This window comes from Gymnoscopelus microlampas, assembly GCF_963454915.1.
Source record: "Gymnoscopelus microlampas genome assembly, chromosome: 19".
Classification (NCBI taxonomy): Eukaryota; Metazoa; Chordata; class Actinopteri; order Myctophiformes; family Myctophidae; genus Gymnoscopelus; species Gymnoscopelus microlampas.
In genome coordinates, this window is record NC_139956.1 from 9,186,819 (window position 1) to 9,199,045 (window position 12,227).

Sequence of the window (12,227 nt, forward strand, 5' to 3'; positions counted from 1 at the left end):
TTTACCGGTGGGTTGCAGCTGTATGCCGCCACCTACTGTACTGGAGTGGAGTGGAGCATGTAGTGCCCGTTTACCAGTGGTGGAAAAATAACTCAAATTCTTTACTTAAGTAAAAGTACCAATACTGCAACATAAAAATACTCTGTTACAAGTAAAAGTCCGGAATAAAAAAAATGACTTGAGTATAAGTACAAAAGTATTGGCATCAAAATGTACTTAAAGTACCAAAAGTAAAAGTACTAAATATTTGAAAATAGCAGATCTACAAGTAGATCGTTATAAAATAGGGCTAAAGTGGTTAATGTATGTTTCATTATATCATAGTTTATATCTGAAAAGTAACTAGTAACTCAAGTTTTCAAGCGTATGTAGTGGAGTAAAAGTACAATATTTGCCTCTGAGATGTAGTGGAGTAGAAGTAAAAGTATTGGAAATTGGAAATACTCCAATAAAGTACAAATACCTCAAAATTGTAGTACAGTACTTGTTTGTGTGTGTGTGAGATTAGATTCCCTTTGAGAATATGGGCGTGTTCGGAAATAGGGCACTGAGCGCACTGGGCTGGCCAATACAAACTAATACGTGATATAAGGTTAATATTATATATTTTTTGGCCTCTTTCATATATTATTTGACAAATTGGCTAACGTTTTATATAGTTTGTTGATTGCTTTTTATGCAGTATAAATGGCCTTTTTCTTTTCTTTCGTTCTTTCTTTTTTCATGTATTAAAAAGGGCTTAATAAATCCTTAAATTGTCACCTCACTGTCTGCTGGGATTCTAGTGACCCTCCAAAAAACATTGTGTGGGGACCCCCAGACCCACAGGTTGAGAACTACTGATTTAACACAGGGGTCTTCAACAAGGGGTCCGGGACCCCTAGGGGGTCCTCAGAGTTACTACAGGGGGTCCGCCAAATTTTTGTGTGATATGATTTTTTTTTTTACCTTAACCACTTGAACCCAAGCATCCCTTTTCTAAGGAGAACTTTAGCCAAAAATAGCAGATCTACAAGCTCACAACGCCTCGCTCTGAAACACAATTTTATACAATATAGAGGAGGGGGTCCCTGCTTCATCTCTCTCTCACGTTGAAGACCCCTGATTTAACAGACAGTAAACACACATTTTGAGTTTTCATTTTTCATGTGGGTTGTTCGTCTACCGCGACAGCAGGGGGCGCTCTAAGCCCACAGCCCAGCACAGCAGAGACATGAACAAACATGGCGACCATGGAAACCATGTAAACAACAACAAGCAGCTCACTCACAGTAGTTCAGCAGCTACACTACAGTGTGTGTTCAGCCTGTTCACAGTGAAGTCAATGTAAAAAAGCCTTTTACCTGAGGTTTATATAACTCTGTGGTTCAAACCCGTTTAAATGTCATTATGATGACCTTAAGTCACAGGACGGTGGACAGGATCTGCTCTGTGGTGAGTGAGCCAGCCGTTAGCTGCTAACAGCTAGCTGTGACTGATGATAACTGCTATGGTTAGCTGCTCTGTTCTGTCTCTGTGCTAGCTGTGTGTGTGTGTGTGTGTGTGTGTGTGTGTGTGTGTGTGTGTGTGTGTGTGTGTGTGTGTGTGTGTGTGTGTGTGTGTGTGTGTGTGTGTGTGTGTGTGTGTGTGTGTGTGTGTGTGTGTGTGTGTGTGTGTGTGTGAGTGAGTGAGTGAGTGAGTGAGTGAGTGAGTGAGTGAGTGAGTGAGATAGCCCATGGCTCAGGGTTCAGGTGAAGCAGATGTCCACACAATGTCAGTATTAAATATGGATGAATTAATATCATAAATTAGTCTTTATTCAGACTTTAATTGAATCTTTTATTTGTAATTAAGTTCACAATACTTCAGGGAAAACATGGAATTAAATATTTGACCAGGATGTTAGAACAAAGAGTACATTTTAATGGACCCTGTTTCTCTGTCTGTCTGTCTGTCTGTCTGTCTGTCTGTCTGTCTGTCTGTCTGTCTGTCTGTCTGTCTCTCTCTCTCTCAGGTCTTGTTGTCAATAGTTGTCCTGTCATGGGTCTATGTGATCTATGGCAGCAGGACAGCAGCTCATTGGCTCCTGGAGAAGAGGACCGCCCTCTCGCCACATGACTGACCAATGACCAACTTCAATTAAACATGGCACATCTAGAATACTGTAAGTTATTAGCCACTTTCACTTTTGTATGAACTGATGTGTGTGGCCAATTGTGTTTGTGTAGACGCTCGACAAAGCCTGTGTCTCTTTTAAAACTAAACCGTTTTTTTGTTTGTTAAAAAGTTAAAGCTCTATAATCTGATAGTAATCCCAAAAAATAATTTTCAGGTGGGACACCAATTTGATTCAAACAGGAGAGAGAACCTATTTATCAGCATAAATCTTATAGTGTTCCAGTTCCAACTCTGTATGCTCATTCTTTTGTTTCGTCACTTCCTATCTCACTTGTTTATCCTGCATCCCATATGAGTTCTCTCTGCTGATTGGATAAAATTGATATCCTGACCTGAAAATGTGTTTTTTGTTGAGCAAAGAGAGCTGAAGAGACAAGGAGACTCCTGTTACTGAACATACACTCTATAGCTAAATACTATCACAATATGATGCTATTTAACACTTATTTTAACAAAGAAATGTCACTTACACTGCCTATAAATGGAGATTCAGGCACTCTCCTTTAAATGAAATGTACTTCCATTTACAGTAGCCCCTCTCTCTCTCTCTCTCTCTCTCTCTCTCTCTCTCTCTCTCTCTCTCTCTCTCTCTCTCTCTCAGACTACATCTCAGTGTTCAGCATTCCAACACTTCCTGATTGCATTGCAACTCCTCACAGACACAAGAGACTAAACACAGTAACTAAACGCACATCACTGAAGAGAGAGAGACGGAGAGAGAGGTACCTTAACAGCTGGATTTGAGTCCATGTCTGCAGACCTGAAGCACTGATGCCAACCACATGAACCCTATAGCATCACTATCCGGTGGCCAACATTCAGCGAAAATAGCCGATCTACAAGTCACTGCGCTTTGCGTTGCATGTCGAGATTTGGTGGAAATGTTGGACCAAGGCTCTGTGCATAACTGTACTTAACCACGTTTTCGGCCACCTGTATTTGTATTGTTTGTATTATATTTTTATTTGTATTATTTTGTCAAGTCACTGCAGATCGGCTGCTTTATAGAAATGCAGGAATGTTTCTATTCTGCTCCGTCCAGTGACACTTACACGAGGGCCGGCGGAGAATCGATTCCTCCTCCGCCCTCTAAAAACTTTGTATTTGTTGTTAAAGGTACTGTATGTCAGTGGTTCTCAAACCTTTTCATGTCAAGCACCCACAAATTAACATGTATTTGACCGGGGGACCCCCATCTGAAAATGTTTTGGACCAGGGAGCCCCTTTCGAGCTTTGTGTCGGTGTGTTTAAAAAAAAAAATTCAAGATGAAAATAAATAAAAAGCAGATCTACAAGCTCACAACGCGTTGCATCGTGTGACGTTTTGTGAGCTTTTACATCAGCTATTTTTTATAGCTGATGTATAAATTAGGGTTAAATTGGTTAAAATTATTTAATCATTATTGCCTCATGGAACCCTGAGAGTCCCCGGACCCCACTTTGAGAACCACTGCTGTAAGTGATTTAATTTAGTTTGTGAAAAGTGGTAAATAGCACAAATGGAACCAAATCTTCATGTTTTCCTCTGATGAATTCAGTAAATAAACTAACACACGTACTGTCTTGTGTATTGTATGCTCCGTTCCTTTGTGCTAAGAAAGGACCGGAAACGAGATGATGCATCTTAAGGGGCTTATCCTTCCAATAAAGGTACTATATAAATGCTATTTTCGGTGCACGACATCATGTCCAAATCAAATCAAATGTACAACTCAGGCTTTAGGGTTAGAGTTAAAAATTGAAAACTGGTAAAAATGGCATTCATAAAATTGCCGTACTAAAATGTGGATGTCCACACAAGTATAGTAATACACGTGTGTGTGTGTGTGTGTGTGTGTGTGTGTGTGTGTGTGCGCGCGCGCACGTGTGTGCGCATGTGCTTTAGATATGTAAATATACTTAATGAAATGCGTAAACAAGAGAGATTGAGAGAGGTCTTTGATGCCAAATCCAGTGAACACGCATTCAATTAACCAACACACTCATCTGTCTCTCTCCTCTCATCTCCTCTCCTCTTATCCTCTCAATTCAATTCACAGGTGCTTTATTGGCATGAGAAAACCTACGTTTACATTGCCAAAGCATAAAGTGTAACTAAATAAACACAACAAAAAGTGTACAATTAAAAGATAATAAAGGAACGTGTAAACAGAGCTTGTAGTTACATTACAATTTAGAACAATTTAAAACATACATACAAAACCATAAGCATTTGCTGTCAGGAATAGTTATATAGGCTACTGTATACAGGTAAGAAAGGTTAGCTTGGGATAAACCTTTGAAACGGCAGCAATATTTCAATATTTTGAATTTACTTGGTATAAAACCTTTGGGACAATAGCAGCATATTCTTCAAATGTATTTTAAATTGTGCACAAATTCTCTCTGTTTCTCTAGCTCGCTATCTCTGTCTCTGTCTCTGTCTGTCTCTCTCTCTCTCTTTTCTCCTCTCTCTCTCTCCATACACATGCTTTCCATCTCTTGTATGGGTCCTAATTTTCATATCAGTGCATCACAGTCTCTGTATAATCAGACACTTAATTAACAGAAACCACTAAACCAGACGTGTGTGTGCGTGCGTAAAGGCCTTTGTGTGAATATGATCACACAAGACACTTCTCTTGTCCACTTCTCTCACTCTCACACACACACACACACACACACACACACACACACACACACACACACACACACACACACACACACACACACACACACACACACACACACACACACACACACACACACACACACACACACACACACACACACACACACAGAGAGAGTTGGGTCCACAGCTGTAGGAGAAAGACAAGAGGCACAGAGGGAAACCTCATCTCTCTCTCTCTCTCTCTCTCTCTCTCTCTCTCTCTCTCTCTCTCTCTCTCTCTCTCTCTCTCTCTCTCTCTCTCCTCCATCCGCCCTCATTTAAACAGTGAACGGGTTGGCTTGTTCTAGAAGGTCAAATGAAACAGACAGGTCTTCTGCTAATGTTTTATTTTAGAACATGGTGTATGTTTACTTCCACAACAGTGTTTTGTTTATGTATAAACCATAACTGCGTAGCAGCAGCCACATAGAACGTGTCTACGTAACGGTACGCTTACTTTCAGCGTGAGGCTGTTAGATTATCATGGTCTATCTATAGCACTGTTTCCCAAACAGTGGGTCGGGAGCCCATTTTTACGCGCCGCTATTAAATATCCCTTTATTTTTTGTTTCCTACATTTTGTTTTTAATATCACTTCAAAACATTTGCAACAATCAAATTCAAAATATTAAAAAAATAATTTTAAGAATAAGTGAAAATAGACGCTCTTCAAGCTCACAACGTGTTGCATCGCAACACGTTGTGAGCTTGTAGATCTGCTATTTTCACTAGTTTGGGTACCGGGGAGACATGAAATTTCTCTTTTGGGTCTGGAGCAAAAAGGTTTGGGAACCACTTGTTCCCAAACTTCCCAAGCAGTGGTCCTCAACCTTTTCTGGATCAGCTCCCACTTGAAAATGAAAGTGTTGGCGGCCCACCCATCTGACCACTAAATGCTCAGATGGGTGGGCCGCGTGCATTTTCAGATCATGTTTAATTTAATGATCAATCAATTTATTGTGTTTCCGGCTTGGATCAATGGAACTAACATAGTCTAGTAGTTTAAGTTCTTATGATAATACTATGGTATAATCTTTGCTGCATGGGGACCCCCTTGGAAGCCCCTCTAGGACCCCACTTTGAGAACCAGTGGTCTACGTAACAACACAGATGAACAATATTATAACTGTACTTATAAGTCACAGAACTAAACTCTGTTACACAGCAGAACATATAGAATACATACAACACTGATGATTTTATATCATATGGAAACACAATGAAATGTTAGTATTTTTAAAAGTCAGTAAGTGAACGTTTTTTTGTTTGTTAAGAAGTTAAAGCTCTATTGTGATGTAATAGAATGGAATAAACAGAAAATACCTTTTCGGGTATCGGTTGCCAATTTCATCCAATTGAGAGAGAGAACCCATTTATGGACTTAAATGTTATAGTTTTCCAGATCAGATTTTGTCTCCATTACTTGTTTTATCACTTCCAAGTGATCCAATCCTGTTTGGAGTCTTTGTTCAGTAACAGGGGTCTCCCTGAAGAGCTCTTTAGTAAACAGATGGCATGCGAGACTGCGGTCTAGCCAACACCAACTCAGGAATCGCTACCCTCCATACTCTCCTATCTAGCATCAGGGTCTTGAGCTCTACAGTGTTGTTAGCTAAAGCTGTCGCGCCGCAGTTCATCTACGTAGGTGGTGCACTTCTTGCCTTTCCTGGCCTTGCCCTGGGTTGGCTCTCACAGTGTCATTTTGCTTGCCACTAGTCCGGGTGCCTGACGTAGTGCCCTACCAGCCTCATCCTTCTCTGACTTTGTTTGTGACCCATGGTAGGGCCCCGTAGAGTTCTCAACCTTTTCAGGCCACGACCCCGCAACATAATCATATTTGAACTGGGGACCCCCTCCCCCCACCCTGACAAGCACTTGGAATTGTAGGAGTTGAGGCATTACATTTAGTTTGACTCGGTTCCACAGATAAATATTGTGAAAGGTCTATAAGCTCACAACGCCTTGCAATTGTGAGCTTGTAGATCGACTTTTCTTTTTTTAATTGCCTCTTTTTTACATTATTTGAGTTATTATTTGACATTTGGACAATGTTTGACCAGTTGTTATATGGTTGTTTGATTGCAGTAATGGTCTTTCTTTTCTTTCTTAATGTTTTTTAGGTAATAAAGGTCTTAAAAACAAAAAACAAATCATGTGGGGACCCTCCTGGGGGTCCAGACCCACAGGTTGAGAACCACTGCCGTAGAGGACTACATTTCTGATGATGTGACACCTAGTGCCATTCGTAGCATTCTTTCCTGTTGTGCTGTGAGGGTCCATGTAAACAGAACATACATGTTCAGGTTGGGATACCAATGTCATGCAATCAGGAGAGAGAACTCAGGATAAGCAAGTGAAACAAGTGAGTATACCGTCTCCTGATTGGCTGAAATTGGCACGCCACCTGAAACTGTATTTTCTGTTTACTAAAGAGCTGGAGAGACAGGAAGACCCCTGTTACTGAAGAAACACTATAAGCAATGATTACTATCACAATAGAGTGCTTTAACCTTTTAACAAAAAAAGTAGCGTATGGTCTTACACTATACCGTTAAACATTTCCAGGACAAAATTCATGACAACATTTACAAATCTAATCTACATTCATGAAACCAGGCATGGATGCATAAAGCTCTCTCTCTCTCTCTGTCTCTCTCTCCACCTCCCACTTCCTGTCTCTCTCCGTTTCCATGGTTACTTGTTTGGTTGTCTTCTCTGTTTCCGTGGTTACTTGTTTGGTGCTCTTGGTCACATCAGAGTTGACGTTCGTCTTTTTTCCTTCCAGCCAATAAGTGACCATGTCCCCTTTCCCCTATAGATAGATAGATACATTACGTTATTATACAATATACAATATCCTTTCCCCTCTATATAGATACACTATGTTATTATACAATATACAATATCCTTTCCCCTGTATATAGATACACTATATTATTATAAAATATACAATAACCTTTTCCCTGTATATAGATAGATACACTGTTATAATAAAATACTAGAGGTTTGGGACACTGCGAGGCCCTCACACCTACATCCATACCGCCAATCCGACTGATATGCCCATATATGGAGAGCTCTGTATCTGTCCGTCCTTGTCCCTTTTATGTCCATATATGGAGATCCCTGATGTCATCAGTATAAGCCCATATATGGGCATATATAGGATACAATAACCTTTCCCCTGTAGATAGATACACTAAGTTATCGTAAATATACAATAAGTGACCACATCCCCTTTTGCTGCCTGTATAGAGATACACAATATGTTACTCAGTGTGTATGTGTGTGTGTGTGTGTGTGTGTGTGTGTGTGTGTGTGTGTGTGTGTGTGTGTGTGTGTGTGTGTGTGTGTGTGTGTGTGTGTGAGAGACCTTGACTTGCAGCATTCCTCTACATTCCAGTACATATCCTCCGATCTCCTCCAGCAGGTAGAATGCGCTGGAGCTGCACTGGATCTTCAGAGCTGATGAAACATCATCATTAGCATTAGTATTTGCACGTTCCGTTTGGACCATTAATAATCCTATTGACATCGCTATTTGTCGTATGGCACGTATTGTAATTTAAATAGAGCTTAAGTAGTTGTTTAGGGCGAATAGCCAGGCGGGGAGGGTGATAATTGTTTCTGCATGCAATCCTACAGGCTGGGGCAGCACCTGTCAGCAGGGAGTGTTGAGTGGGAGGAGTAGGAGGAAGGCTCTACGTCCTCCCGGTGGGCACCCCTCACTGGCAGGTGAGTCAGTAGGATACAGCAGTGACACTGACAACACACAAAAGTGTATGGGGAGGAAATAATTGGCATAAAATAAAAGTAGTTATGTTTGAAAAGCACAAGAGTGTGTAGGGGGTTTCAGCTTGTGTCAGAAGTAAGAAAGGGGGGCGCCAAGGAAAAAAGGTTGGAAACCACTGTCCGATTTTAAAAAGATCAAAAAACTGCACAAGGAGTTGATCCATGCAGTGTAATGTTTACCTTGGCTGGTAGACTCCATGCGAGATGCTGTGTTCACCGTGTCTCCAAACAGACAGTACCGAGGCATCTTAGTACCCACCACACCTGCTACTACTGGACCTATACACGCATCAGACATACAGACAGACATATAGACAGACAGGCATCTAGGCATATCGGGTTTGTTTATGGTTATGTCTGAGTCATAGTGACATGCCTATATATGGGCGTATTGGGTCTGTTTATGGTTATGTCTGAGTCATAGTGACATGGCTATATATGGGCGTATCGGGTTTGTTTATGGTTATGTCTGAGTCATAGTGGAATACCTATATATGGGCGTATTGGGTCTGTTAATGGTTATGTCTGAGTCAAATTATATAGGATATAAATTCACAACCGAAAAACTGTTAAAGTTGAAAGATTTGAATTTGTGACGTGTAGTTGTGTGTTGGGTGTGTGTGTGTGTGTGTGTGTGTGTGTGTGTGTGTGTGTGTGTGTGTGTGTGTGTGTGTGTGTGTGTGTGTGTGTGTGTGTGTGTGTGTGTGTGTGTGTGTGTGTGTGTGTGTGATAAGCTAGAACTGGAGTAATATGTTCTTTCATCTTAGTTTTAGTTAAATCTGTAGCTGCCATATTGGGAAACAGAGTTGTAAAAGTCCATTTAAAAACGTTATATTCAAACAAGACCCCTCTGCGTATTGACAAGATCACTAGTACCGTAGCATTTATGATTGAATACCGTTGTGTAACACTGCTCACAAAACCAAATAAAAACATTCACTTTGATGGAGAAAACAAATCCAATCCTCCAGCATTCTACATTCTGCATAAACCCGGCATAAACATTATTCGATGCCCGGCACAAATGTCGTTAACCTCGGTCTCCCCCTCAGACCCGAGTTCAGGCCGCTCAGACTCTTATGAGACACATGCCCCGGATTTGAGACCGTTTGGTCAAACGAAGGAAAAGTGACATATCCAGTCCCACAGGGGGAGCTGATCTTTCTTTCCCATCTGAATGAAGGAGTCATTTTTTTAAGGCTGACAATCTCCTCATCTTTCCCATTCCTCTGTTCCATTTCCAGGAACTCTTATCAGTTGCTGTCGGTTGTCATGTTTGCCAGTTCCCACCTGATATCATGTGGGAGTCCTGACTGCTCCAGGCTGAACTGAATAACTGCTAGCTTGCATAAAGTCTTCAGACTAGGGCTTAAGTCTAAGATGTACAGGATATGTGTGTGTTCACCGTGTTGTGGATCGAATCTTCCAAAGAGGATGATACGATCTGCCACCGTGCAACAGCACATCCCTTCCACCCAACACAGAGTCTTCCCCTTTGGCTCAACCTTCTTCCAGGAGGATATCTCCGGAATATATTTCCACACCTCATTGGTTTTAAGCAAGTACAGCTCTCCAATGTGGGCAAAGGCTGAGGGAGCAAACACACATCTTGGCCAGAGGTCTGCAGAAGGCATCCTCGTCCAGCAGTTGGTGTCAATGTCAAAAATACTGAGGTCGTGGCCGTACTGAGGTCTTTGACCCGCAAAACCACCAAATACAAACATCTTTCTCCCGATGATGGTGGCAGAGTGTTGTATTGACGGAGGTGGCGGAGTGCCTCTGAGTTTAATTGAAGACCAGACCATTGTGGTGGTGTCGAACTTGAAGATGTCTTTGGAGAGACTATGCTCATCGGACCACCTGGATTGAACCACCTAGCTCCTCCAAAGACATACATGATCTTCTCCAAGACACAGGCTGAGTGACACATCCTCTCAGGTGGAAGAGACCCTGATACCTCGGGCCTGAACCAGCTGTGGGCGTCCACATCAAACGCATAAAGCACGTCGTAGTACTCCTCCATTCTCCTATTAGCCCCTCCCCAGATGTAGACGATAGCTTCTATTAGCACAGCTGTGTGGCCGAAGCACTTAGGGGGAACCTCAGGGGGGCGCTCTCCTCGTTCAGTTGTCACAAGAGGCAACATCCTCCAGCGCAAAGAGACTGTGTAGAAAACATGCACCTCCATCTGGTCCCTGGAAATCTCCCCAAAACAGTCACAGAGATCTCCAAGGGCGTACACCTCGCTTCCCACCACCACGGAAGCGGCATAGTATAAGCTTGGACCTCCTGTGAGACGCGCTGTGATGCGCAACATTTCACACACCGACCAGCCACGATACGTCTATAAAGTAATCCACAAAGCCTTGTCCTATAAAGGTGTGTAGTCCATCCACAAACACATACTATATGACACAGGACAAACGTCATAAAAAGCTTGGCCAATCCACAAAGCCTGATGGGTTTCGTTAGCCAATCAGTGAAGTCGATGCTTGTTTGTGTGCGTGTGTGTGTGTGTGTGTGTGTGTGTGTGTGTGTGTGTGTGTGTGTGTGTGTGTGTGTGTGTGTGTGTGTGTGTGTGTGTGTGTGTGTGTGTGTGTGTGTGTGTGTGTGTGTGTGTACCAGAGTGTATTCCAGCTCTGATGTGTAGTTGTGTGTGTGGTTTGTGTGGTATCCTGAAGGTTTTGCAGACAGACACCAGGTCCAGAGCCATGGAGGCGATCTCTGACGCATGGAGGATGCCGTTCTCCCTGGGGACCCCCGAGACCACCATGTCTGCAACACACACACACACACACACACACACACACACACACACACACACACACACACACACACACACACACACACACACACACACACACACACACACACGTTGTGAGCTTGTAGATCTGCTATTTCCACAATTATTTTAATGTATGATAAGGCAATTGGCACTGGGTGAAAAAATGGGTTACAAAATCGTGGGATAAACAAAAAAAATAAAAAATAAAAACTTTATGCGTTCAGTCGCTAGTTTAAAGTCTTCTTTCAATTATTATATGCGTTTTCATAAATGATGGTCCCATAATTGTTCTAAATTGATGATAAAGTAGGGTGTGTTTCTAGGTTCTATACTGTATAGTGAAAACCCGCCCCAGCTGCCCTTCCAGCCAATAGCATTCGTTTCTGGTTGCTTTTCGGGACAGGAAATTCCAAGATGGTGGATCTTAGCTGAAAAACAGGCTTTAAAACAGCTCTGTACAAACCAATGGGTGACGTCACCGTTCACTGTCACCGTTCACTGTGTCCATTCTTTTTTTTACAGTCTTATGGTGTGAGCGAGCACGTGCGTGAGCTTGCGTCTTACATGCGTCTCCGATGGTCTCCACCTTGTAGACGTCGTAGTTGTCGATGATGTCATCAAAGGTGGTGTACAGCTTATTGAGGAAGTCAACCACCTGGTATGGAGTGCTGGTACTGGACAACTGTGTGAACCCCACAATGTCACTGTCACCAAGAGAAACACTATTAGATACAATGTGTGTGTGTGTGTGTGTGTGTGTGTGTGTGTGTGTGTGTGTGTGTGTGTGTGTGTGTGTGTGTGTGTGTGTGTGTGTGTGTGTGTGTGTGTGTGTGTGTGTGTGTG

The 12,227-nt window shown here is 42.2% G+C and overlaps 1 protein-coding gene and 1 long non-coding RNA gene across 2 annotated transcripts in view; one reads left to right on the forward strand and one right to left on the reverse strand.

Annotated features, from left to right (window-relative positions):
* Nucleotides 1-1,239: 1,239 nt before the first annotated feature.
* On the forward strand, nt 1,240-3,716 carry LOC311035354. The gene is made up of 3 exons (XR_014599703.1): nt 1,240-1,434; nt 1,994-2,143; nt 2,759-3,716. It is a non-coding gene; the product is annotated as an uncharacterized lncRNA (long non-coding RNA).
* A 2,230-nt stretch (nt 3,717-5,946) lies between these two features.
* Nucleotides 5,947-12,227, reverse strand: part of LOC311034360 (atrial natriuretic peptide receptor 1) — a gene marked incomplete at both ends in the record, with an annotated part of 17,482 nt that continues 11,201 nt past the window's right edge. The window contains 6 exons of the mRNA XM_084042241.1: nt 5,947-5,961; nt 7,506-7,619; nt 8,181-8,272; nt 8,780-8,878; nt 11,222-11,374; nt 11,949-12,088. Coding sequence (XP_083898367.1) covers nt 5,947-5,961; nt 7,506-7,619; nt 8,181-8,272; nt 8,780-8,878; nt 11,222-11,374; nt 11,949-12,088 — 613 coding nt within the window. The remainder of the gene's footprint in view (nt 5,962-7,505; nt 7,620-8,180; nt 8,273-8,779; nt 8,879-11,221; nt 11,375-11,948; nt 12,089-12,227) is intronic.